General features: G+C 36.7%; 4 protein-coding genes across 5 annotated transcripts; 1 reads left to right on the top strand and 3 right to left on the bottom strand.

The window, feature by feature from the left end:
• The first annotated feature begins 1,509 nt into the window (after window positions 1-1,509).
• Window positions 1,510-16,668, top strand: LOC116289812 (15-hydroxyprostaglandin dehydrogenase [NAD(+)]). 2 transcript variants are annotated; one of them, XM_031696743.1, is made up of 8 exons: window positions 1,510-1,684; window positions 4,203-4,326; window positions 4,505-4,626; window positions 5,217-5,316; window positions 13,409-13,485; window positions 14,007-14,152; window positions 15,375-15,519; window positions 15,596-16,668. In XM_031696743.1, the coding sequence occupies exons 1-7, from the start codon at window positions 1,592-1,594 to the stop codon at window positions 15,496-15,498; spliced, it is 786 nt and encodes a 261-aa protein (XP_031552603.1). In that variant the 5' UTR covers window positions 1,510-1,591; the 3' UTR covers window positions 15,499-15,519; window positions 15,596-16,668. The 2 variants fall into 2 exon arrangements, with proteins under 2 accessions (XP_031552603.1, XP_088890071.1); XM_089033945.1 differs by having other exon boundaries at window positions 15,375-15,619.
• Window positions 8,369-9,956, bottom strand: LOC116289811 (histamine H2 receptor-like). Its single transcript, XM_031696742.2, has one exon. The coding sequence runs from the start codon at window positions 9,835-9,837 to the stop codon at window positions 8,905-8,907; it is 933 nt and encodes a 310-aa protein (XP_031552602.2). The 5' UTR covers window positions 9,838-9,956; the 3' UTR covers window positions 8,369-8,904.
• On the bottom strand, window positions 15,517-21,760 carry LOC116289802 (15-hydroxyprostaglandin dehydrogenase [NAD(+)]). The gene is made up of 7 exons (XM_031696738.2): window positions 21,627-21,760; window positions 21,003-21,126; window positions 18,134-18,237; window positions 17,818-17,899; window positions 17,446-17,525; window positions 17,023-17,123; window positions 15,517-16,471 (listed from the first exon to the last, which is right to left on the bottom strand). The coding sequence occupies exons 1-7, from the start codon at window positions 21,720-21,722 to the stop codon at window positions 16,348-16,350; spliced, it is 711 nt and encodes a 236-aa protein (XP_031552598.2). The 5' UTR covers window positions 21,723-21,760; the 3' UTR covers window positions 15,517-16,347.
• Window positions 21,396-25,823, bottom strand: LOC116289813 (15-hydroxyprostaglandin dehydrogenase [NAD(+)]-like). The gene is made up of 7 exons (XM_089033946.1): window positions 25,669-25,823; window positions 25,181-25,304; window positions 24,451-24,557; window positions 24,127-24,208; window positions 23,944-24,023; window positions 22,934-23,055; window positions 21,396-22,612 (listed from the first exon to the last, which is right to left on the bottom strand). The coding sequence occupies exons 1-7, from the start codon at window positions 25,762-25,764 to the stop codon at window positions 22,489-22,491; spliced, it is 735 nt and encodes a 244-aa protein (XP_088890072.1). The 5' UTR covers window positions 25,765-25,823; the 3' UTR covers window positions 21,396-22,488.
• Between the last annotated feature and the right edge of the window lie 1,552 nt (window positions 25,824-27,375).

Below are 27,375 nucleotides of genomic sequence, written 5' to 3'. Positions count from 1 at the left end.
GAAACTACAAAATATGACAAATCAATTTATTTATTTGTCTTTTTGTCGACAATATCCACGTATTATGGTAGAATGATTGACTAGCCTCTACTTTCACATCACCATTATACTTTGCGTCTTTGGGGGGTAACCAGAGGGTAAAAACCCACTTATTTTGCCGAAGGCTGATCAGACAATATTGACAATACATTGTTTGGTATCCAAAAATAAAATGTAGAAGTAAAAAACAGAAAAAGATAGAAGCTTGAAGACGTTTAAGGTAAATCTTAAATATTTTTTCGTAAGTCAATACATTTTCTGTAAGACCAGAACTCTTGATCATCTGTACACGCAAAAATAACTTGGAATAAACTGATAACCAGTATTGTACAGATAAAAGCTGGTATAGTATAAATTCAATTAAGAAACCTTTCATTGATTGGTTACCCCCAAAGACGCAAGGCATTATGGGGATGTGAAAGTATTTTCTTATGAATTTGAATTTTTTCTAACCACTTCCGGTAGCGCAATTTTTGCTCCAAATGCTCGCGCGTAGGCTTCCATTAAATGATGATTATCTCGAAAAAAAACTCCGGAAACCCAATTTTTCTTTCCAGATTTGGAATTAGCGTTAAATTTCAATCCGGAAAATCCAAGCTTTAAAAAAAGTTTAAAATTTGTTCCAAAAGAAGGCAGTTACCTTAAACCGGACATTTAGGACGATTAAAGCCATCTTAGCGGTTGTCAGCCCGTCAGCGATTTTATGGGATGTTATGCATGAGTATCATCATCATTATGTACATAATTGTGTGGTCAGTGTTATCTTTATAAGACATTAAGCTTACTTTTCATTAAAATCAAAGTATTATTTATCTGCCACTTCCGCAAATCGTTACTGAATTTAAGACCAATGATTTCTACGGATATGCAAGATTCTTATTAAACTCTGCATAGGATAAAATCCTTAAAACCCCAAAATCTTAACTTAAAACAACCAAGCTGATTTAAGACATCGGCTAGTTATAGAAAACTTACCATTTATGGATAGATAATCTGTTGTTTCGGGAAGACGATTTGCTCGACGAATCATGCACTTTCTTTTAAACGTTTTGGTCTTTTACGCTTTTTTTTCTTTCAAAAAAGCTTTCCCAAGAACTTTTAAGCATAAATGAGGAATAGAAAAAATCATTTTGTGAGCATTTTGTAGGATTAGTTATGAATAATGCTCAATAAAAGTAACAAGAACTGAACTTTCCTAGAAGGTCGGCCGGTGAAACGAGTCGGCTGCGCGGCCGCGTCTACATTTTCCCGCCAAAAACGTTGCGAAAACTTTTTTTCCTAAAGAAAAAGAAAAGATAAAAGAAAAGCATTTTCCCCAAAGGAAACAAGGCAAAGAAATAAAGCATACGATATTTGTGAAAGAAAGGAGATAAGGAAAGTAAATAAATCTCAAAAATAAGTTTAGTAATAGTTTCAGCAACTTTGAATGGTTATCCTGTGCTTCGTCCCCAGACCCTCTCTAAACGGAAACAATATGGCGGAAAAGAATATTTCGTGTTAGCTCCGGGTTTTTTTGGGATTTGTTTGCAATTTTACCTTTTTTCCCAGCAAAATGAAGATAAAAGGAAGTGTTGCATTAATTACTGGTGGAGCTCAAGGAATTGGTAGAGAAATATGCAAGGCTCTTCTCGAAAGGGGTGCAAAAGTAAGTATTTTCGAAACAGATTTTTGACCAACATTTTTGACCAACATTTGACCTGGGGGCGTCTCTATTTTTCTGATCAAATAAGAAAGGTTTTTACGACTACAAAAGAAAAAATTTAGTCAGGATGTGAAACTTTTTTGTTTATGTGAAGCATTTAGATTGGTCATGAGATTGATGCTTTGAATATTAACGAAGATCTGGGTAAGGGAAGTAGATTGCCATAGTGAGTAAGAATTCGAGTACGGGGCAGTAAAAAGGAGAGTATGGGAGTTTGAAATTTGCAATGTCTCAATATTTTGGATATAAGTAGCGACTTTTACTAAAACATTTGACTAAGAAATTCAGCGATAAAAACTATATTTTAATAAACATTTTAAATAAAAGACGACGTTTCGACGTTTACGTAACGTCATTATAAAGTCAATAAGAATAAGAAAATACGAACTATATATATTAAATAAGGAAACAATTAAAGTTAATTACAAAAAGAAGGTATATGTACAAGAATAAAAGATAATAACAATATTTTGGGAAAACTATTAAAAGCATTGACAGGACCTTAAAGGTTCCCCCAATTTTAAATATACCATTAGCTTACAGAAAATAACTGTAATAATGAAAATACTACTACTACTACTACTAATAACAATTAATATCTTTATAGTACACTTAACAAAATTACTCGACTCTGATTGGTCGAGAGGAGTTCAATTATAGCGTTAATTGTACTCCGTAGGAGTACAGAATTAAGTCACTATGGCAACACAGCCAAAACAATGTCAAAACAATTATTTTCTATCATTTTGTACTTAGAAAACATATAAATAAAATTTTAAAGCAGTGAGAACTAATCTTTTTTATGCATTTCAGTTGTGCGATGGACTGAAAATCGGCTTCTAAATAGACAAAGATGAACGGCGTCGCTCCGCATTTTTTACACTGAAATTTTGTTGAGTCAACTATAAACAAAAAATCGCACGATCTTCTCGTACAATTTGGAATTGATAGACACTCGTAATGTTTTGAAAGTTCTTTAATTGCATCGTGCGATTTCCTATAGTAATTACCTTCTCATTAATCCTATATAGGTAACTGTCCAATTATTTTCTTAATTGGACAGGTCTTGTTGATATGGGAATAATTAAGCAAGTATATAATAAATAGGTAATGGGATTTCATGCTCCCCAATCACAGGTTTCCCATCCTCTGTTTTTGTATACTGGGCTTCCTGTATTGCAAACTAAAGCAATCTAAGTAAATCTCAGTAGAGTTTGAAAATCGCCCCTGAGAATATCTCTTAACTTCAAATCTTAAAAATAAATGTTCGAAGATAAATCCACAAAGTTTCATTTCTTTTTTGAAAATTTGAAATTGTTACTTACCAAAAACGGCTACCATCATTACCCACTCACCTTTTCTTTTTTGCTTGGTCCATAAGGCTGAAAATATCACTTCGAAACTATATAAACATAACTCAAGTCTAAAGTGAACTAGCTTTCTGAATGGTGATTTAAACGTGGTGCTTTGAAAACAACATCTGTGGAGACCCAACTGCATTTCTCTCCTTGAACGTTTATTGGTCCGTGGATAGAGCGGAAGTCAAAGATTTCTTCCGGTTTTACCCCCTAGGGACCCCAGGGGATTTGATATAGATGATATGAAATTGACCTGTTGGGGGTGGGGCTTGTCGTCGTTTGGTCTCGACTGGTCACTCTCAAATCAGAGATCATCGAAAGGTTGGGGTATTTCGGTGTTTAGAGGACCTTTTCTATAAAAATTTTTTTTCAATTTTCTTCAAATTCCAGTCAGAGCTTGTCGGATACCTCTTCTATCACATATCAAAAGCAGAGCAGCGAGCGATAAGAAAAAGCCATAATTTTCCCAAAAAGTTTGAAGGCCACTGGGTGCCGGGATTGGCGGAGTTGCCTACCTTGTCATCATTTTTCTTAACGGCAAATAGCATTCAAAACGGGAGCTCTCAAAAAACCCCTAAAACACCCAAAATCGTCTCAAAAACCACTCAAAAAGCTTCAACAACTATCTATCATTTATCTTCGAACATTTATTTTTAAGATTTGAAGTTAAGAGATTATATTCTCAGGGGTGATTTTCAAACTCTACTGAGATTTACTTAGATTGCTTTAGTTTGCAACACAGGAAGCCCAGTATACAAAAACAGAGGATGGGAAACCTGTGCCCCAATCAAGAAATAATTAGACTCGAAAAATTCCTCTGACTGCCAAATTGGACTAGGCGTACATCCTCATCTAATTTTTGAAGTCCTCAGAATTTTTCTCGTCCAATTATTTCTTAATTGGACAGCATGGAGTCCTATTACATATACTTATTATTTACTTTACTTTATAAATGAGTACAGTTCCCATGTATGCTCTAACAACTTATTTGAATAATGGTAGTCTGTTGTGGATTATTAAACCTGATGGAATTTTCTCTTGATCAACACATGCAATAGTCAATAAAAATAGCGATAAATTCTTGTATTTTCCGTTCATATTAGGTGTCAATTCTGGATATTAAAAAGGAAATTGGACAAGACCAGGTTAAAAACTTCCAAAACAAGTATGGCGAAAGCAGTGTAGCTTTTGTTCCCTGTGATGTTACAAACAAGAATCAAATGGAAGGTAAGTAAATACCCTAATTGGCTATTAAATGGAACGGGAAAGTTCAGAAACTCATCCTTGTGAAGTTTAGAGGGAAACTGCTAAACAGCTAGTATGCTGTAGTATATATTATACTGTTATACAGTAGTATATTAACCCACTTCCTTAATTGATATTCATTATGGTTCGTATCTAACAGCTGCATTTCAAAGATCCTGGGATGTCTTTGGAAATATTGACATTGTATGCAACAATGCAGGCATTGTTCACACTGCAGACATGACAGATGGAGTCTGGGATAAAATGATTGATGTAAATGTGGTACGTTCCTGATATAAACACTAAAAACATTTGCAAAGCTTAGTTTATTTAGGGACGCACAGGTGGCATAGTGGTGTGAGTGCTCACCTCTCATCAATGCGACCTGAGTTCAAGTCCCGGCAGGTTCAGTGTTATATATGAGTAGAGTTGTTTGTTGGTTCAGTCCTGTGCTTCAAGGGTTTTTCCGGATTCTCCGGTTTTCCTCCCAATGGAATGAGGGCCACAGGTTTGTTAGCCACTGGCTTTTAAGTGCTACCCTCATGAAAAAAGGAAATTTTTTTTTTATTCACTTCAGAAAGGTGTAGTCCTTGAAAACATCCTAGGAATAAAAGATATGATCCACTCCCTACCACCCTGATAGGAAATCCCTCAAGAGTAGTAGCTTGGCTTAGTTATTGCTACTGCATGCTCTTTTGTATTTGGTATTAAATTAACTTCAGAAAGGTGTACTCCTTGAAGCTACCCTCCCTACCACTACGTACCCATGACTGGAAATCCTCCAGAGAAGTTGTTTGGTGTTGGCCTAATTATAACTGCAATGCTCACTTTTTTCTAATAAATGAAATATTAAAATAATTTTGTTACTTTAGAAAGGCGTGGTTCATGGAACCATCTTAGGAATAAAATACATGAGCACCAATGGAAGCATGGGACATGGAGGAACAATTATCAATGTGGCCTCAATAGCAGGTATGTATTTTAATAGTAAACATTATGCAATCTTTTATGTTCAAAAACTCATGAATAATTGATGAGCATTTGAACCAATTGGAGCAACCATACACCACGTGCATGGACCTTTATACCCCATAAAGTCCTCTTCATTAGTATTCTTTATATAAAGAATACTAATATGGACAACCTTATCAGAATAAAGGTGCATCCAAGTTTAGATGAAGACTTAGAGCCTCATTAAGGTCAGTCTCACGTACAATCATCGACAACCTACAAATTATTGTCGTCTAGTGCCCCAGTCTTGAGTTCGGCATGTTGTGTCTTCAACTTGTGGGAGCCTTTTTTGCACTTACTGCGCATGGCAGTGACGTACAAACCTCAAAACGTACAACACAAGTATAAAAGTTAATGTTTGCGAGATATATGGTCGCTCTACTTCAACCAAAGTTTTTTTGAATTATACTTAAAGTTTTTGAAGCTGTTTAATAAACTCACAGATCGTGTTTTATTACGCCTCATGGTTTTAAACCCGATAGAACACTCCTGCTCGTTTATTAAACAGTACTTCATATCCTTGAAGCTGTTGAAGTGTATATCAAGAAGGAAAAAAAAAAAATTTCAAAATCACTTATATGTGAACAGTGTAATAGTATGGTTGCAGTATTTTTGTATGTGGTCTTCTAATTTAAAAGATATAGATATTTGAGATATCAATATGTAAATGAGATGACGTAAATTCAAGACTAATTTATTATACAAAAATGTTGTGGTGGAAAGTACTGCTGTTTTTTCATTTGCAAATAATCCTTATAACTGAAATATATTGTTTTGTACACTTTTGGGTTATTTCACTTTAGAACACTTGTCGTAAATCACACTGCAAAATGTAACACATTCTGGAATTTACGTCATCTCATTTACATATTGATATTTCAAATGTTTATATCTCCTAAAAGAAAATTTCACATACAAAAATACTGCAACCATATTACTACACTATTCACATATAAGTGATTTTGAAAATGAAAAAATTTCCTTGATATACACTTTAAAACCCATCAATATTAATAGAAAAATCCCATCAACATTTGGTAAGTACAGTATGCTCAAAGTGATTTGACTGTAATCACATTTTCTTATAATTTATTGTGTTGTAATGAAAGATTTTAATATCGATCCTTGAAGGTGCTCACTCTTTTAGACATTAACAGCAAAAGTCCTAGTTTTATGACCAATAGTTTTTTGACGTTTTTAAGAATTCAGCTCAATTTATTAATGTTCACTTCTAAGTTTCAAACTTTAAGCCACACAATATATCTTAAGCTTTGATGACAGCAGAATTTTCAAAAAAATCTTGTTCATTTATTGTCGATTGATGATCAATCAAATTTCAACGATCAGTCAACATTGTGACGTGTATCCCTGAAATGATTTGATTGTAATCAAATTTTCTTACTTACTGTATTTTAATCTGATTGATTCTTTAAAAAAATATTTTTTTGATTGGTTTTTTCAAGCATCTTTTTTTTTCATCCTCATTTGATTGCCCACATCATTTGTATTGGTCTTGTCTACCACAATTTGTCCACTTTCAATTACAGGCCTTGACTTTGTAGTTCTCATTCTTCAGTCTACATTTTTTAAATGTATGCATCATAGCCGCAATGCTGGTTGACTATTCCTCATTAAGCTTCTCATGTTAGATCAACTAAGGTGGCAGCTGTTCATTGTCTTTTGTATCTCAAGGGAATTTTCAGTCACTTGGTTGCACTCCAAGAATACAAATCCTGTCATATTGATGAATTGAGAGGTGTAATTATCACCATCCTATTTAATAATAATAATAATAATATTTATTTATAAAGCGCAAATACAAATCTGTTCTAAGCGCTAGTAAACAAACGACAAAGACAACGACAAAATAAAATTATTTACAAAGAATATGCTAATTTGAAGAGATAAGTTTTAAGTTCAGTTTTGAATGAGGCAAGACTTGATGCATTTCGGAGAGATATTGGAAGTGAGTTCCAGAGTTCAGGAGCAGCAATACCAATAGAATCCTATAAAAAAATATTTTTTATTTGTTTAGAAAAAATCATAAAATACTAAAATCAACTCTTACTTCAAAATTTCATTACTAGAAGTTTTTTAATGATGGCTAAATAATTTCTTCTATGCTGCAGTATCTTGATTATTTTTTGACAATATTTTCGAAGAAATACAGGGAAATTACAAATGCCCTTGTTAATTGCAGAAAGATTGAACAGATGTTTACTGATTCCCTATAGGTACACTTTGCTTGAGGCAAAATTATTCCTATTTTCTGTGTGACAGCTGAATTTTTAACCTAAGAAAAACGTCCTTTCTCCCCCCGCTCCCCCTCCCCTTGCAAATGGACCGATGGAGAAAAATGGAGTCTGTTTACGTAATTTTTAAAAAAGCAGGGGCCAAGGAGCAACCTAAAAAGAGGGGGGAAGTGGGGGCTAAGATTGAGACTAGTAGTAGAAAAAGTGTGTGTGTGTGGGGGGGGGGGGGGGCTATAGCCCTTCCCCACCCTGTCCACAGCCCATGAAAAGATGTTTTTTTTTCCTATCAGGCCATTGTAAAGAATTGTTCAGTATTAAGAATTTTCTAAATTCACCATTCACTTTACCAAGTTCTTAGTTTGCTTGACAAATGTTTTGTATTTGCGTGTGTTCTTGAACAGCTGAAACATTCTGTTTGTTAATATTATACACATACTCTGATGACTATAATATTATAGTCTCACAGTACTTTTCCTCTTTGTGCATTATTCACCCTTTTTGTAGGTTGGAGATCTGAAATCTTGGATCTGAGTCCAAGTAGCACATCTGCATTTTGGCCAAAAAAAAACAAACAACAAAAAAAAAAACCAGAAAATCACAGAAAATCTTTTCAGATCTCAAACCGACAACGTTTTTTGAAATACGTGTATAAATCGAATGATAATACGTCAGTCGATCAAATTTTATATCAAATGAGACAGCAATGTGGTTCAAGAAACCATCTAATAATACTCTATTTGATATACGAATACAGTGAAGAGAAGAGATAGCTATCTAAAAACTAGTGTGATCTGCGTCGGTGTTTCTAATGAAACAGTAATGATAAAAGGGTAAATTATACACCGTGAAACGATTAAAAAGCTTACTGACGTTTCGGACGCTAGTCCTTCGTTGGAGTAAAAGAATACGATTACAGTATTTATTTGACGATATTAAGATAAGAACTAAATTGAAATCACGTTTTTATCATTATTGATATGTTCCGTATTTTTAATATTCAACTTTATTAGATAAAATTAGTATTGTAAGACATTTCGCTGAGTGCTTTGTTGCCGATGTTATCTTCTAGTTTAGTATTTGAGATAATCCTTTATTGTAAAAACAAAATGAACATCTTAACAAATTTTGCGGTCTAGCGTAAAAAAAGATTTCATTAACTCGTATTTTCCTTCTTATTCTTTTTTTGTTCCTTTTAAATAAGTCACTATATAATATAAGTTTATAAATTATATAAGTTATATAAACTAATATTTCACGTTATTGTCGTTACTTTTTATTTGTCACTGTTTTTACATTTTTATCTAATTTTGATGATTGGTATTCGTGCTACAAACCCACTCAAAACCTTTTTCTTCATTATTCGAAGTATTCTGGCAAATGTCGTTCGAAATTCTCGGTTTAAAAACCCGTATAATGCCCAATTTAAAGCGGAGTTTGAGAAAAGAAGCCACTTGGCAATATGGCTTACACTAAGCCTTCCAGGGAGACTTTCGTTTGATATCGCATCAATAGCATGGAAGATAAAAAATGGCAGTACACAAAATGAAAATGCGCCCACGAGAAGACTGATGGTCCGAGCGCCTTTCTTTGCTTTGAGTTTGCTTTGCTGTTCAGACAGATTGATCACTGCGTTCACTCTAATGGCCTGTTCCCTGGAAATCTTTAAGATTTTGACATTCGTTGCCAAGCAGACACTGAAAGGAATGAACATGTTGAGTATTAGTAAAGGGATCGAATGTTCCATCGAAACGGAAAGCTCCCTACACGTTGGTGTTGGGACATCCGGTTGCTCCCAGAGGAAGTACAAATAAATGCCATTAATAACCGCATACATCCAAGTACATCCCAAGACAATCAGTGTCTTTTTGGATATTTCCGTGCTGTAATAAAGTGGTCTGGTTATAGCGTTGACCTTGTCAATACTCATGACAGTCAGATTGACCAACGATGATGTTCCCAGTGCCACGAACAAGGAGTTCCAAACGTTGCACGTCACTCGGGAAAATGGCCATTTTGGAAATTTTGCAAGGTGGACGCTGTCAAGAGACATGACTAACGTGGCTGTCAACAAGTCTGCCGTAACAAGACTGACGAAAAACGCGTTAGTTTTTGTCCTGAGTGAAATATTTGCGTAGAAGGATGCATATATCAAAATGGCCCCCAAAATTGTCACGACTACTAAGAAGGAGTCGTAGATTTGTCCAGCAAGAAAAAACCCTTTTCCAACCATGATTTGTGATGGATTTACATTTGACTAAGGTACCTCGTACCTGAGGTTTTTTACTGGAGTGTTCCGAGCTGAAATCCACGTTCTTTTATCCTCATTCAAGTTTCTTTCCCCAGTCCCTCCGCACAGCTGGCCGTGTTCTATTTTTTGAAAATGAACTAATTGAACTCGGAGACACACCTGATGTAAAACATCGAAAGTGATTTTGAATATTTAAAAAAAAAAAAGATTCACAGGAAACCAAACAAATTATACCACTGGCTTAAAAATTTTGAAAATTAGGCTAAATTTTCTTTGAAAAACTGAACATCCTAGTGCCAATCTTTTAAACATTTCAATTATAAACTGAGTAATTAAAATCTGTAGGTTGAAGGTTTTCAATTTTAGTCGCAAAATTTGATTATTTTTACGTATGTTTTATTAATGATTTTTGATAACTAACTTCTAATTAAGCAGAAAGTAAAATATTTGACGGTGTTCACCGCATTTGTCTGTGTTTTCTGCCCCTGGCGGGTCTAATAGCTTGCGCAGTTTGTGTATGTGAATGTGTGTGAGAATTATATATAAGATATTTAAAGTTATCTAAGTTAATTAGCTATATTTTTACAGATTCATACTTATATTATATTTTATTTATTTAATTTATTTTATGCACGACCCCACAAGCTTTTAGCTTTAAATTTTATCGTGTTTAAATAAAGGTATTCTATTCTATTCTATTCTACTGCAAGAAATTAAGAATCACTCCGCTCCATTTTTAAGTAATTATCGCCGAAACGATGAAATGTGGTTGCACTGACAATTGAATGAAGTCGAAGCTTCAACTAAACAAATAAGTAATTAAGCTCCCCCTTTTCTATGGTGAAGATGGCTTTGATATATATAAATTAGAACTATATTTTTTTTATTAAAAGAAACAAAGCACAAAAAGTGGCGTTAGTGTATTCATCGCCTATGGCGAAGGAGTTTAAAAATCTATAATTAGAAATCTTTAAACTTCAAAAGTCTAGTTTAGTTTTATTCATGGGGCTCTGCGATTCTAATCTTTTCTTTCTTTATCTTTTCTCTTAACTTACTCAAGTCTTATGAAACAGTGTACCTCTGTCAGTTACAAATCTATAACATTCACTGAGACTGACTGAGTTGCTTAGTAACTCCTTCAGTCACAAGTATATATATAGTTAAACTACCCCTTTCAAATCTATAACATTAAGGATAAATAGACCTTTTACAGATACGGCGGCCATCTTGAATTTTATTGATTTAATCAACACATTATGGGATGCCGTGGGGCAAATGTTGGAAAGTGTATATTCTACACAGCTGTCGGAGTGCCTTTTTATATAACTTTAGAAGCTCATGTAAAAGAACTATATGTTATTTACCGACCAGGAGGTTCGGATAGGGAAAAATTGTGCCCGAGGTCTTGAATATGCGGGCCGAGGCCGTTTTCAAGACCTCGGGCACATTTTTGCCCTATCCGGACCGACTATAGGACGGTAAATAACTTATTCATTTTTTTCCCTTATTTTTTTTACTTGTTTTTGTAATCGTTTTGTTTTGTTGTTTAGTGGCAAAGGATACCGGACCGCGAGCGCGGGCAGATACTGACAAATAGCGCCCGCTCAAACAGCCAATCAGAACGCATGATTTTTTAGGATACCGGACCGGAAAAAAATAAATTGAATTTACTGGTAGTTAGAACAATATGCGAAACGCCAAGACTTCAAATTATTTCAGTGAAAGGGTAACCCCGTTGCTTTATAATTTCAGGTTTGCCAACTCGGCATTCCATAATTCAAGATTGCCGCCATATCTCAGTGGACACTGGATTTCAAATTAAATACTTAGGCCTCGTCCACACTATGCCGGATAAATTTGAATCCGAATTTTTATTTATTCGGTTAGGCCTACCGTTCACACTAGTCCGGGCGAATCCGGAACAATTCAATTCAATTTCACCGAAAACGAATTTTTTTGAATACGGTCTCCAGAGTGGAACAATTATTTAAAAACGCCGGCTAGCCGTATTAGGCCCCGTCCACACTATGCCGGATAAATTTGAATCCGCAACTTTCACACCGAAACCGAAAAAAAAAGTTTTCCGTCCACACATGAAAACGGATAAAATGTTTCGCGTCCACACTAGTCCGATCAGAGGCGGCAAAAACGCTTGATTACACAACCCGCGGTGAATTTTTAGCCTTCCCGCCATGTTCCCATGACAATCATGACGTCATCGTATCCGAAAAATTTCGGGTAATTTTGGAACCGAAAAGAAACACTTGAGCGGGAACCAATCGGAGTGCATTTAGCATAACCCTCGAGATTAATTATTATATACACATGTAGGTTTAAAACTATACATTACCAATGACATCTCATTTTATCAAAAAACTCAACTATATCTAATATAAGATCATAAAAGGGTGAACTTTTATTCAAAAATTTTTTAAAAAGATCACTTAAAAATAATCAAATAAATAGGTTATCTTTTTTCATCCAGTTCTTTCAAAAAAAATTATATCGTTTTTTCTCTTGTTTTCACTTTTTTCATTTATTATTTTTTACAATTAATATACAATTATAAAACATGTCATATTTGTATATCAATTGTGAAAAAATATATATAACTAAAAAATCTTATCGTTAAAGAAGATTTCTAAAAATAAACCGGGATTGATGAAGAAGTTCGAATTATTTTTTCATTTCATTTTTATTGATTTGACAGCACTTGAAATGTGAGCTCAGCTGCTGTTTTTCCGCTAAAATTAAATTCTCTGTTTGTTTATACAGCTTTCTTTATTATTAGTTTTTGCAGCTTGCCTGTGGGCGCGATGACTTATGGTATTTTCATTCCCCTTATAAGGTCTTGAGACAACTGCTACCGAAATCCTTTTTGAATTCTTTTTATGGGGTCGCAAGATTATATACCCTCCAGTTGGGAGTTCATTTCAGGAATCAATCTTACATTATCGTGGTTGCTTTTTCACTGATTTTTAACAAAATTCTGGCCAAGAAGGGGATTCAACGGGAACCCAATAGATTCGTGCTATACGTGTCATCACAAAATTAAGAAAAGCGGAGAATTATCACTAGTTGAGTTGACCGCGTTCATCGAAAGGAATTATGGGTCAACTATTTTCGGTTAGCATTTCCCGAACAGGAACGTTATTAAAGAAGATCAAGACCAAGTCATTCGTTTATATCATCCAACATTACGGCTATGTCGTCACGCGAACTAGAACAAAAGAAATCGCTGCCATTTCGGTTGATATAGTAGCAGAAATTAGAGTTGCACGCTATTCCTTTTAAAAAACTGTTCGTTTGGGTCAGTTTCTATACATTAATGTATTGACCCAAATGCCTCGACTTGTTTGAAGGCAATAGAATGTACCTCCTATCCCTTTCTAGATATCTTGAAACAACTGGTGAAACTGATTAACGAAGGATATTTAGCTGTAAACATTTATACTTCACTATTAATTCGTAAACGTTCACTCCACTTGTTGGCATCTTACATGCTGCAATGGGTTATTTTATAGCTCTTATTTTACGTGTATCTTTTATACAGGTTTAATTCCAGCTACTGACATGCCCGTTTATGCAGCAACTAAGCATGCTGTTGTTGGATTAACGAGAAGTTTGGAGGTGAGAATCTCAACAAATCCATCTTTTACTCCAACGAAGGACTAACGTAATCATTATTAATAAAAATAAATTGTAGTTGTCTGTCTGTGAATTGTCTTATCATCAAGCCTATCTTCTTCCCTTCCCTTTCTCCTTTTCCCACTCCCTTGTTGTCTTTTTCTTTCATTCTTCATTCTATTTCTTTCTTACTCCCACCTTGTCTCATCCCTTCTTACTTCAATCGTTTGTTTCTTTTTTCATTCGTTCTTTCGTTCGTTCGTTCGTTTGTTCTTTCGTTCGTTCGTTCGTCCGTCCGTCCGTCCGTCCGTTTGTTTGTTCGCTCGTTCTTTCTTTCGTCATTCCGTCCTACCGACCGTCCCTCTGTTCCTTCCATTCAGTTCGTTCAATTCATCCATTCATTCTTTCCTTCCTTCGTTCCTTACTATCTAGCTGTCAGCCTTTTTCGCTTCTCCTGTTATTTTGTTACTTTCTTCCTTCTTTTCTTGATTTATTTACTAGAACTATCCATTTTCTTTTTCAAGGGCCTTAAAGATAGCGATGGTGTTCGAATCAATTGTATTTGTCCCTCGTTCACGGACACCCCGATGGTGGTAGACGGTGGACTGACCAATCCACAATTTCAAGACAGGCTTACCGCCAAATACATTCGGAAATTTGGTTTATTAAGGTATGGTTTCTCTTCATCATTTTATCGAACCTTGAAACAACCTCTGGGTTGATAAAAACCAGGGCACGGATAACACAAAGATCAAACCCTGAAACAACCTCTGGACTGATATAACCCCGAGGGCAAAGCTAACACCAAGATCAAACCTGAAAACAGCCTCTGGGCTGATCTGCAAATGCCATTACTTTCGGTCCCAGGGTCCGTGAGGATCTAGACTAATGACGGCTGCGGAGAAGACTAGGTTTGCACCCCTATCGATAAAATTAGTAGTTAAGTAATTGAAGCTTTTATCGAAAATCTCATTTAAGTTTGGTTTCGAAAACCAAGTAAAGCTCGATTGGTTTGCGTGAATTCTACGCGTTTGCGTGTTATTTAGTCGACTGCTTTAGAGCGGAAGGTAAGATGTAAGATGTAATCTGATTACAGGTGGTGGTCGCTGCCAGTGCGCCTCCTCTCACTGCTATGACCGATCCTTGGACCTGCCATGTCAGTAATGTTGCTGCTTGTTGCGGTGCTCCTTTACTACTAACGACCAGGGTTCGTGCTACTCCTTAAACTCCTTGAAAACTCCTTGAATTTAATTCACGTTTTTAAGGGGAATTGAAAAACTCTTGAATTTTCGATTTTAGCGAAACTCCTTGAAAACTCCTAGAATTTTTGCTTCGATCATTACTTACATAGTTCTGAAATAGATCTAGTCAGAAAGATTGAAAAATCTGAAAGTCGGCCATGTGCAACCACCGTGTAAAACCTTGGCATAGTTAGCTGAACATGCTCCTTGAAAATTCATTTTTGGGTCCTTGTATACTCCTTGAATAGTCCTTAAATTTTAAGTGGTTACCTCAGCACGAACCCTGTACGACTTTCCTCCATTCGCAAATACCAACCCTTCCATATAATTACAATTCCACCCTGGAGGGAGGGCCACCGGTTTGTTAACATCTGGCTGTAAGGTGTTACCCTCGCGAAATGAGGACGAATTGTATTTTATTTACTTGTATTCAAGTAATTAGCCATTCCGAGGTTGAGGAGAAAACTGGGTCGAGTTGGCATCGCAGTGCAATGTGGTACTGTTTTAGGGGAACTGAATGAAGGGATGGCTTCTATTTTGTCCCCTAAGACAGTCCCACAATACACAATGCCAACTTGATCCAGTTTTTCCCTTGGCTAATAGAGTGCATGAAGTCAAAAAGTCTAGAGATTTTTTTTTCATTTATCTCAGGCCTGAGTTGATTGCTTCTGGTGTAATAGAACTCATCGAGGATGACACCAAGAACGCTGCTGTCATGCGCGTCACGAAACAAAATGGTATAGACTACAAAAAGTACTTCCAGCCGAAGCTATAACTGTCTGCAGTGCTTGAATAGGTAACATGATAGTTTATAAATAATAACTGATGATTCAAGGAATTGATTTTTTTACATTTCTATTAAACCAATGTAGATAATAAATGAAGACAATTAGCAAGACGGTGTGTATGGATCAGTGGACCTCAATTGTCATTATAGAATCACTGATTAACTCGATTCTCATTGGACAAGAGAATTACAGTTAAATCCCAAATTGTCCCAATTATGTTGATCAATTAAGGGAGCACGTTAAAATTTTATTTATTTTTATTTTTTTATTTTTTAGCACGTTAAAATTTTGATTGTGTTGGTTTATCTTCGATTTTAGCGCACGTAATCTAAGATATGACAGGCGTTCCTTGTAGTGCTTGTTTACGTGCGCGCGCTACACTTTATGGCAGTTGTTCCTTGCTTTAGTCGGGCTAGCGAATTTACTCCATTCGGATCGGCCGAAACCAAAACACTACGAGGAACGCCTGTCACATGATGGATCAGCCAAGTGCAATAACTTTCTTTACACAAACAAAATTTTAATGTGCTCCCTCGGATCAATTTTGTGTATCATAAACACACGAAAATCGCACGATCTTCTCGTACATTGTACTCGATATCTTGCGATTTCCTATACAAATTGTGCGCACTCCAAGTGATGGAAATATAGTTGAAAGTGGTGACTTTCAACTTATTTTCATACTATTGAAAAAGGGGCCGAAGTTTGGCTTGCAATATCACTTCTAACATATTTTCGAGTGTGATCTTTGGGAATGAGAATGCGCTTAAATAGGAGACATGCATCCTACATGACTAAGTATTGTCTTGTGATATTGATCAATGTCATGATTACTATCAAATGTCCATTTCTTCAAACTGCATGTATCCTATGCCTTTAGCAGCGTTGGCTCTCATGATTGCTCCATTCTTGGAATCGTCATTGATGAGCTGAAGAAGACCCTTGGCAATGAACTCTGGTCTGTAAACAAACAAAGATAAAACAAGAAGGAATGAGAGGTTAATGCATTCGCCTCTCATCTCTGGGATCTCGGGTTCGATCCTGACACCACTGACATATCAGTAGAGTTTATAATGTCTTTTCCTTGATTCAAAGGTATTTCTTCGGGTTCTCTACAAAACCTAACACGCTAAATTACAAATCGATCTGTGAGTTAACTAGCCGTGCACTGCTTTTAAGCAGCGTCAGAGGGTGGCATTGGTGGCCCAGTGGTTTGGCTCTCGCCTCCATTACCCGGCCCGGCTCAGACTTGATATGCGAGTTGATTTTGTTTGATGTGTTGTTCTCTCCCTTGCCACGAGGGTTTTCTCCGGGTTCTCCAGTTTCCTCCCTCCTAACAAATCAACTTGTGAGTTTAGTGTTGTGTGTTGTAAATAGCAGCGGTGGTGCGTGTGGAGGGAACCTGATGAAAGTCTTTTCAGGGTATCAATATAATTTAACCTTTTTTTATATAATTTTTTTTGTTGTAAAACATACTCCCGGAATTTCGATTTTGTATTATTGGTACTTACTGAACACATCCTCGTTTTTTGAGAAATTTGGGCACAACGGGAGTATCAACTATTCCTGGACAAATACAGCATACGCGGACACCTCTGGACTCTAGGGAAACCTTAAATACAGAAGTATTGTGTAGTCAACTGGTGACTATATACAATACAGCACAATACGGTAGATATATCGAACCTCTTAGGGAACAGGGAAAAGTACAACCACGTGACTCAAAATCCCTTAGCTATAAATAACAATGAAACAGCCGCCATGCTACTTTATCTAACAAGAAAATCTAATGAGAAATGCTTTGTTATCGTCAACCAACATGGCGGCTGCTTCAATGTTATTTAAATCTCAAGGTGTTTTGAGTCACCCCTTAGCCTCATTTGTATTGCTTCAAAAACAAAAGAATACTCGACTGCCCCTTCGTGGTATTTTACCTTTGCGATGCTTCTTGTAAACATAACAATACCAGCCTTTGTTGTGCTATACACGGGTGCCAAGCCCATCGGTACAAATGCTGTAACGAAGCGGTCAAACATCATAGCTTAGTTCTTAAAGTGGAGTGGTATGATGACACATTGATATAACTTGTCAAATATCTGAGAGGAGCTCAGACTCGAAATCGTAGACTGCAAGTAGTCCCACCAAGTATTAAACCAGATTCAATTGTTCCTGCCTCCTGTCATGGCTGTCATAACGTGATGCTGCAATCTGTCTATGCTTATTTCTTATTCCGAAAAACATCAAGTTCTTCGAGTTTTTATAAGTATCCTCAAATTTGAAATTACTCTTCATATATATAGATATACCTGACATGGAAGCCGTATTGACTACTACACCCCCGGATTTCATGTATTCAAATGCTAAGTAGGTGCCTTGAATGGTGGCCGTCTGGAAAGAAATGGAATAATGAATACTGGAATACTGTGCGAGGATCATGAGGCATGGACTTGAAGATTACAGAGGAGATACAATTTTTTTAAGTTTCGTCTTATTTTTATGTGTTTGGTTAAAGCTTTCAGAAGCGCCACCCCTGACCTGACCTGGTGATGTACCCCGAGACCCTAACTGGACAAATTCATCTTTATGAAATTTTGTAATTTGAATTCGAAAAACTATCGTTACCAGATTGACGGCAATGCATTTCTCCAAGTTGGACTCATCAATACCCGCATTGTTGCACACAATGTCAAGTCTGCCGTGTTCATCTACAGTTTCCTTGAATGCATCTGCCACGAGAAACAACTCCAGTAAGTGTATTTCGTAATGGATGGTAATAATGATTAATAATAATAAATATTATTATTATTATTAATAACGAATGTATTCTGTGACAGAGTGCTTTTTCATCTGCAAATAAATGCAATGATTTAAAATTAGCTCGAACTCATTCGCGAAGCATTGTGGGTCACATCAATTTTATCATATATTCCAAAGTAAGCTGCATTCCGATAATGCATAGATCAATGCACGATTTCAATGCTCAATTTCACTGGTAAGATTGGTAATCGATCTTGTATTTTGCTTCTAATCTGTACTTTGTTTAGTTCTTTGTTATTTTATTGAGTTTTGGAGCCAATCCAAAGTAAGCGCTGCATTCCGACAATGCAAAAATCAGTGCACGATTTCAATGATCAATTTAACTCGTAAGATTGGTAATCGACCTTATATTTTGCTTCCAATCTGTACTTTGTTTAGTTCTTTGTTATTTTATTGAGTTTTGGAGCGAATCCTGTGATAAATCGGTGTTTCAGGGTGGAGTGACTTCACTCGGTGCGAGAGACGGCTTTGATCGGTTATCACTTATTTTGCTCATTGTAAGGGTGACTTTCTGACCTTTCTCTATGGAAAGTACATTTCTCCAATAGGCAAAGTCTGGGCTTTATTTTAGTGGAATCTTTTTGTTATAATGGAGAATGAACAATGGAAAACAGTTCTCAGTGGCGGATCCAGGGGGGGTCGAAGGGGTCCACGGAACCCCCCTTGAAGGTTTGATCTTTTAGGTAATAGAAATATGTCTTACATAAATTTTAATAAAAAAATATTAGTAGTTTTGCGTTGGATCGTGTTATTATAGCGTTATTATATACTAGATAGTAAATTAGGTGATTAGAGCCAATTTTTTTGTCAAACATCGACAAAACAAAAGAGGATTATACACAGTTTAAGAAACGGAACCCCCCTTTGAAAAATCCTGGATCCGCCACTGGTAACCAAAGTGAAGCTAGCGTCGGATTGGCAGCGTCGGATTGATATTCATTGAGATTCAGAATCATTTCCGGGGGAGGTCAAACAGGTCATTCTACTAAAATCCTCTTTTTCCCCTAACGGTGGCAAAATCACAAACGAATTCCGATTAAACTTTCTTCTCTGATTTCTATTCATGATATTCTACGCTCTTAGTAGAATACACTGCCTATTCTCGACGAATTTACGGATTTTGATCTCAGCCTCGGATTGGACTCGTATTACAAGTCACGTTCAAAACATTCAACTGACAACAACAGACTGACGATTTAATTTTTATCAAACATTCAATTTATTCACTTCTAACCTTCATATAGTGAACTCGATTTTACTTTTAACCTTCGTATCGGAATCTACATTTCATGATACTGATTTTGCTCTCAGCCTCGGATTGGACTCGTATTACATCTCAGCCTCGGATTGGACTTCTATTACATCTCAGCCTCGGATTGGGATCGTATTACATCTCAGCCTCGGATTGGGATCGTATTACATCTCAGCCTCGGATTGATCATGTTTTTATATTAAATTTAAAAAATATGATTCAACATTTTAAAGACCTTTTCCCTTCCCCGGTTACATTGTTGCATGCAATGGAACTGAATTTAGATGTGAAACACGAGCCGTGTGGATTGATAAAGATCATACTGGCATTAAGATATCTTTCTTGACAAGATATGGAGAAACACATTTAACTGAATAAACAATGCAGACATGAAATCAAGGTGGTGTGAGGCTCATAGAATTATACTTCATAACACCTTGCCATTTGTTTAAACTATTTAATCAAGAAGTTTTAATATTCAAGCTCGAGGAAATTAGCTAAAAATTTGTATACGTGGGCACAAATTAGTAAGTACATGTACAAATTAGTAAGTTTGCATTATCGCCGCCTGCAGTTGTCATCGCGATGGCATTAGATATAGCAAATTTGTTGATTCATGGTTAATTTGATTGATAAAAGTAAAAAAAACATATTAATAGCAGTTGTAAACATCTCTTTAAATCGAAGTTCAAAACTTATTAAGCTTCGTATTATTGGACACGGATTCTAAAGCTATAGTTTCTTGCCGGGCTATTGATTACCCTGACTATCACGCTTTCCAAGAACAAGTTTATAAAGTTAACATTCCTTAGATATCAGTTAATAAAACAACTTTGAATCGAAAACGATCCCAATCCGAGGCTGAGATGTAATACGATCCCAATCCGAGGCTGAGATGTAATACGATCCCAATCCGAGGCTGAGATGTAATACGATCCCAACCCGAGGCTGAGATGTAATACGATCCCAATCCGAGGCTGAGATGTAATAGAAGTCCAATCCGAGGCTGAGATGTAATACGAGTCCAATCCGAGGCTGAGATCAAAATCCGTAAATTCGTCGAGAATAGGCAGTGTATTCTACTAAGAGCGTAGAATATCATGAATAGAAATCAGAGAAGAAAGTTTAATCGGAGTTCGTTTGTGATTTTGCCACCGTTAGGGGACAAAGAGGATTTTAGTAGAATGACCTGTTTGACCTCCCCCGGAAATGATTCTGAATCTCAATGAATATCAATCCGACGCTGCCAATCCGACGCTAGCTTCACTTTGGTCACTGGTACTGGAAAAAAATATTCAATAACGCCAGATCCTGAAGAAGACCAACGAAGTATGGTCGAGACGTAGATCAAAAAGAACATTTGCAGAGTATATTCCCAAAGAAAAGAGTGAACGAAGTTTTAAAATACTAGTAAGCACTCACTTGTAAGCTCTTCCTTGTTAGAAATGTCACATGCTATAAACTTAGCAGACCCTGGTCCGTACTTGCTTCGTAACTCTTCCTGGGTTTTTTCACCCGCTTCCTTGTTGACATCTAGTATGACCACCTAGGGAATCACTATTTTCAATTCGTTTTGCTTTGTTTCCTTGACCAGGACGAGCTAATCAATCTCGCTTGATTTCAAAATTGATTACCAGCGCCCGGGGGGGGGGGGGGGGGGGGTACTCCCTTTGTTCAGGTGGTTGATTGATTACGCCGAGTGTTTATTATTATCCAATCGATCTCACCCAAGACAGTAAGCACTCTGGAAACTGATTTTGACTTGCCAGCAAGCTTTTTCCTTACTGAACGATAGGGAAAAATCAAACTCCAAGGTACCAATAATGATTTATTTACTTGTTAACTTGCTACATAACCTTGGGTTATTGTTTAATTATCCAATACGTATAGTGTAGAATATGTACAACACTCCTTACATTTGTAGTAACGAAGAAAGGAAAAGTATGTACAATACAAAAGAGCGGTTGCTGGGTTGAGTTGTTGGTTTAGCGAGGTTTTAAGCACAACTTTATAATTATATATAGATCTAATGATCTTTAGCCTTACCAAGGCAGCTTCATTCTCCAAGAGAGCCACACAAAATGCACGTCCAATTCCTCCAGCTCCTCCAGTTACAATAGCTACAGCACCTTTGATAATCATTTTGTAAATGAGTGGAATACTGCCTGTTAAACTATAAAGTTACCGATTTTTAATTACCATAAATATTTACCTGCTAAACATCCTTATAAGGAGTTGGTATATACCACTTGAGTATATTCCAGTTTTATAAGAAGCATCCGTTGTTATTTTCGAATATTCAAGTTTTTAAACTTTCCATTTAAGAAAACGCTTTACCTAAGTTGGTCCTTAGATTTATAACAATGGTGTGATAATCATATTACTAGTACAGTTTGCGTTACTTATTCAGTCACCCTCGAGGTAACGTCATTAGCATTACATAAGAAACTTAATTATATGCAAGGTTAAGCTAACAAGAGCCCTGATGGCCACATGGCGACCAGCAAGCGCGTCTTAATCTTCGTAACAAAGAAGTATTTAGCCTGCGTAGCCAGGCGTTCCTAGTGGGTTTTGGGGAGGCTTGGGGAGGAGAGAAGCCTCCCCAAAACCCACAAAACGAGCTTAAATTTTACATTACGCAGTTTTTCACGGATATATGGAAGCACTCTAACACAATATTCCCGTTATGTTTTCCCTGTTGTTTCGTTTCACACTAGGGAAATGTCATCACATGTCGCTAATGTGCACTTAGTCTCCCTCGCATCCGTTTTTAGTGTCGGTCCTCACGCAACGTTGCGTGACGACCGACACTAAAAACGGATGCGAGGGAGACAAATGTGCACTAGGCTAAACAGATCAGAGGTGAGAAGGAGTATTTTACGATTCATCAAGGTTATTATGATTACTATCAAATGTCCATTTCTTCAAACTGCATGTATCCCATGCCTTCAGCAGCGTTGGCTCTCATGACTGCTCCATTCTTGGAATCGTCATTGATAAGCTGAAGAAGACCCTTGGCAATGAACTCTGGTCTGTAAACAAACAAAGTTAAAACAAGAAGGAATCAAAGGTTAATGCATTCGCCTCTCATCTCTGGGATCTCGGGTTCAATCCTGACACCACTGACATATCAGTAGAGTTTGTAAGGTCTTTCCATTGATTCAAAGGTTTTTCTTCGGGTTCTCCTTCCTCTACAAAACCTAACACGCTAAATTACAAATCGATCTGTGAGTTAGCTAGCCGTGCCCTGCGGTTGAGCAGCTCGAGGTTGTTTCAGGGTATTGATGCAATTCGTTAATTTTTTTTCGGTTGTAAAAAAAATAGATTTACGGTTTTTTGTCATCGATACTTACTGAACAATTCCTCGTTTTTCGATCCATTCTGCCATTCCTGGGTTGTCTTTGGGCAAAAGGGGAGTATCAACTATTCCTGGACAAATACAGCATACGCGGACACCTTTGGACTGTAGGGAAGCCTTAAATACAGAAGTATTGTGCAGTCAACTGGTGACTATATACAGTAGAGTGTACACTGCGGTAGATATATCGAACCTCTTAGGGATAAGGGAAAAGTGCAACCACGTGATTCAAAATCCCTCGATATATAGATAACAAAGAAACAGACGCTATGTTGGTTGATCTAATAAGAGAAGCTTATTAGGAATTCGTTAACCAACATGGCGGCTATGACGTCGCATGCGCCCAAGAATAAGATTTGAAATGTCAGATCTTTTCTGTATTGCGTTTCTCCCATAAGTTTGATCGGAAGAGAGCAGCAATATAAACCTGATAGGAGAATCGCGATACAAAACGTACTGCGATTTTGAGTTGGCGTTGTAAGAAAATATATCCCGTATAGAGCCCTTGCTTGTGACGTCAGAGAAGCTCAAATTTGGAGGACAAAACAAAGAATTTCAATCTCACGGGAATTGGAAAAAAACCTATTGTTATATCCTCCATTTAGCTGCATTCCAAAGTGCTGCAAGAGGTGTGTTGGTCTTCGTCGCTTCGCGACTACAGCCAATACAAAATCATATTTTCTCCCAGCTAGGCCACCAATATAAACCCGTATTGGCGGCTCAAAATTGCAATAAGTTATAAGCATAAAAAACTATCAACACTGAAAACCAAAGGCAATACTAGCTGATACTCTCACTATCATTTACTAAAGCAGAGGTGCCGTGACCGTTACGGATCCTTGTCTTAGAGATTTGATTGCATAAGCAATATTCAAAAATGATTTCGCTACTGTTAAGTGACAGCCTTGTGAGTTCTTATCGGTTTGGGTTAGCTTTTCATTGCAGTAGTGACTCCTCATTTGTATTGCTCCAAAAATGCTCGACTGCCCAATCATGGTATTTTACCTTTGCGATGCTTCTTGTAAACATTACGACACCAGCCTTTGTTGTGCTATACACTGGTGCCAAGCCTATCGGTACAAATGCTGTAACGAGGCGATCAAATATCATAGTTTAGTTCTTATAGTGGAGATCACGAATTCTCGAATAATTTAAAATTACTCTTCATATATATATATATACATATACCTGACATGGAAGCCGTATTGACTACTACACCCCCGGATTTCATGTATTCAAATGCCAAGTAGGTGCCTTGAATGGTGGCCGTCTGGAAATGAAATAATTAATGAAATAATGACGATACTGTGCGAGGATCATGAGGTATGGACTTGAAGATTAAATTACAGAGAGATATATCTATTTTAAGTTTCGTCTTATTTTTTATGTTTGGTTAAAAGCTTTCAGAAGCGCAAACCTTACCTGACCTGCTGCTGTACCCCGGGACCCTAACTGGATAAATTCATCATTATCAAAGATTATAATTTAAATGTGAACAATTGTAGTGGTTACCAGATTGACTGCAATGCATTTCTCCCAGTTGACCTCTTCACCAATACCCGCATTGTTGCACACAATGTCGAGTCTGCCGTGTTCATCTACAGTTTCCTTGAATGCATCTGCCACGAGAAACAACACTGAGTAAATGTATTTCGTAATAGATGATAATAATAATGATGATGCTAATAACGAATGTATTTCGTAACAGAGTGGCTTTTCATCTGCATATAAATTCATTAATTCAAAATTAGCTCAGTCTGGCGCGCAAAAAGAATTATGGGTCAAAAAAGCCATTTTATTTTCATTTCTTGTCGTAGGAAAAAGCGCGCTCACGATAATGGCTGTTGCAGCATCTTCCTTTTCGTAGACAAAATGAAATGGCGTATTCAATTCACAAATCTCCAGGCCATGGAAAAATATCTTCCGGGTTATATCTATCGTATACATCGTATATCTATCGTTATAACTATCGTATATATCTATCGACTATCGTATGAATGAGAAACAAAAACGATACTGACTTACAACACCACCTACATGTAAGCGATACTTGTCTGTCTGAAATTAAATGGCTTCGCCCGAGTAATTCATTTCACTTCTACGCGTAGTTACGGCTACGGTAAGATATGTTACGGTGCGGTACGGCAAGGAATTTTCTGTATAGTTTCCCACTCTTGCGAAAACCAATCTAGTACCAAAACATTTTGGACAAGAAACGTTGTAAATATTGACAAGCACTAACTTGTAAGCTCTTCCTTGTTAGAAATGTCACATGCTATAAACTTAGCAGACGCTGGTCCGTACTTGCTTCGTAACTCTTCCTGGGTTTTTTCACCCGCTTCCTTGTTAACATCTAGTATGACCACCTAGGGAATCATATACAGGGACTAGTTTATAAATGTTTTTTTTTTTTTTATTTCCTTGGGCTTCCTGTGGCTACGGTGCCATCCAATCGATCTTTCCCAAGTCAGTAAACACTCATGAAACTGATCAGTTTTACTTCAGTGCCAACAAGCTTTTTCCATATTAAACGATAGAGCAATCAAAGCTCAAATTGTAAAGATTACTTTAAATTATGATATGTTAGTATAAATCAACATATTTTTGAGTCAATACATATCAGATCATTATTTTAAAAATACACGATGCACGGTTCGGCATCTCGCCTCGCGTGACACAACTTTATAATAGTATAAACCTAGTCTTTGTTACTAGGTATAGTAGCCTTACCAAGGCAGCTTCATTCTCCAAGAGAGCCACACAAAATGCACGTCCAATTCCTCCAGCTCCTCCAGTTACAATAGCTACAGCACCTTTGATAATCATTTTGTAAATGAGCGGAATACTGCCTGTTAAACTATAAAGTTACCGATTTTTGATTAACATAAATAGGTGTTTACACGCTACACTTCCATATAAGGAGTTGAGATATAATATATAGCTAAATTTAGAATATTTGTCATGATAAGAGGAAATATATTCAGGTTTTTAAACAAAAAAACTACTGTTCTTTCCATTTAAGGAAACACTTTATCTAAGTGGTCCTTAGCGTTATAATAATGGTGTAATAATCATATTAATAGTTTGGTTTACGTTACCAATTTAAAAAATTTTTAGTTTGAATTGCAATTGCTGGTCTGTTTACATTTTTTTCAAAATAGATAATCAAAGCCAAAGGTGATAGGAATTATTATTATTATGGCAAGTTTTATTTGTCTGTATATATCATGTTTACATTGATCAGCGGACTAAGTCTAGGCTGGTTAAGTTCATCATTTTTTTCAATCCTTTCTTCAGCTTATGCATATTCATAGAACTTCTTGACTATATTAACGTTCTGGCTTAAAATCCATTTCTGGCATCGTTCTATAAGAAAGTTCACTTCCCTGTCTGTATTTGTAATTGTTTTGGGTCTTTTCTTAGCTGTTCGTGATGTCCTGCGAGAAAGTCAAACACTATGTTAATCTGATTTACACGAGCTTTTGCACTCTTTTTTGATGCCTGCACGTAGTTCCTAGTCTCCCTCGCATCCGTTTTTAGTGTCGTCACGCAACGCTCCCTCCCCACAGAGGGAGCGTTGCGTGACGACACTAAAAACGGATGCGAGGGAGACTACGTAGTTCCGTGTATTATTATTTTCTTGTGTTTCAACAGTTCTCTCCGCAATCTTACCAACTTGACAAACTGTGCCTTCAAATAGTGTCATTAGTTTCTTTATCTTCTACAACTATGCCGGGTTTATTGGCACTGTTTTCTGGAGCTTTCTCAAGTTGAAAGGGCCGGTACATTCCAGTACTATATTTTTGCCTTTTCATTTTGAAGTACTGCTGATGGTAGACTTTGTTGGTACCAATGGCTTTCCATTGTCGCTTTCCTGAAAGTTGTACTTTTCCAGCAAACAGTGGTATATCGGTCTCAGCATTCTGTCGTGTCTGGCTGTGTAAAGGCTTTGGGCGATCTTTGAGCAGCCACTCAGTACATGTGTTGTTGATTCTGTAGCCATGTGGTACATTCTGCATTTGGTGTCTGTGATGGTCATCTGTGCTTTGCTTTGTTGGTATGTCTTTGTTGGTAGTAGTTGTTGGCGTATGCTCTTGTTTACGCTGTAGACAATATCGGGAATGTTTTTCCACTTCTTCAGGATCTGGTTGGCTGTTGGTGAAATCTGTTTGTCTTGGAGTCGTTGGTTGGTGTAGGCTCCAAGCCATGTCTGCTGTTTTGTTTCTTTTATATACTTCTCCGTGATCTTTGATCGCAGCAGCTCTTTTATTGATTTTGGTGAAAGTGAGGTTATCGTTTTGGTCTCGTTGGCAGGTGTAGGGTCTTTACTTGTAGGTATTTTAGTGCCTGTATCATCAAAGTCGCACGTGATGTTATATTCTGCTGCGTATTTGGTGGCCTGTTTGAAAATTGACCTTCTACCTTGCGCGATTCTAT

This window comes from Actinia tenebrosa, unplaced genomic scaffold (assembly GCF_029948245.1).
Source record: "Actinia tenebrosa isolate PJP-AT-01 unplaced genomic scaffold, QUT_ActTen_1.0 PGA_scaffold2__45_contigs__length_23673736, whole genome shotgun sequence".
In the NCBI taxonomy this organism is placed as follows: domain Eukaryota; kingdom Metazoa; phylum Cnidaria; class Anthozoa; order Actiniaria; family Actiniidae; genus Actinia; species Actinia tenebrosa.
This window is presented reverse-complemented; position numbering and strand designations above follow the sequence as displayed.

Excerpts from the sequence above, each read along its gene's own strand:
- LOC116289802 (XM_031696738.2), bottom strand. The coding sequence starts at position 21,722 with ATGATTATCAAAGGTGCTGTAGCTATTGTAACTGGAGGAGCTGGAGGA. Across the intron at positions 21,127-21,626 it reads TGGAGAATGAAGCTGCCTTG|GTGGTCATACTAGATGTCAA; the intron begins GTAAGGCTAAAG and ends GTGATTCCCTAG. Across the intron at positions 17,900-18,133 it reads AATGCATTGCCGTCAATCTG|ACGGCCACCATTCAAGGCAC; the intron begins GTAACGATAGTT and ends ATTTCTTTCCAG.
- LOC116289813 (XM_089033946.1), bottom strand. The coding sequence starts at position 25,764 with ATGATTATCAAAGGTGCTGTAGCTATTGTAACTGGAGGAGCTGGAGGA. Across the intron at positions 25,305-25,668 it reads TGGAGAATGAAGCTGCCTTG|GTGGTCATACTAGATGTTAA; the intron begins GTAAGGCTACTA and ends ATGATTCCCTAG. Across the intron at positions 24,024-24,126 it reads CAATACGGCTTCCATGTCAG|CATTTGTACCGATAGGCTTG; the intron begins GTATATGTATAT and ends GCCTCGTTACAG.
- LOC116289811 (XM_031696742.2), bottom strand. The coding sequence starts at position 9,837 with ATGGTTGGAAAAGGGTTTTTTCTTGCTGGACAAATCTACGACTCCTTC.
- LOC116289812 (XM_031696743.1), top strand. The coding sequence starts at position 1,592 with ATGAAGATAAAAGGAAGTGTTGCATTAATTACTGGTGGAGCTCAAGGA. Across the intron at positions 1,685-4,202 it reads TTCTCGAAAGGGGTGCAAAA|GTGTCAATTCTGGATATTAA; the intron begins GTAAGTATTTTC and ends CGTTCATATTAG. Across the intron at positions 5,317-13,408 it reads CAATGTGGCCTCAATAGCAG|GTTTAATTCCAGCTACTGAC; the intron begins GTATGTATTTTA and ends TCTTTTATACAG.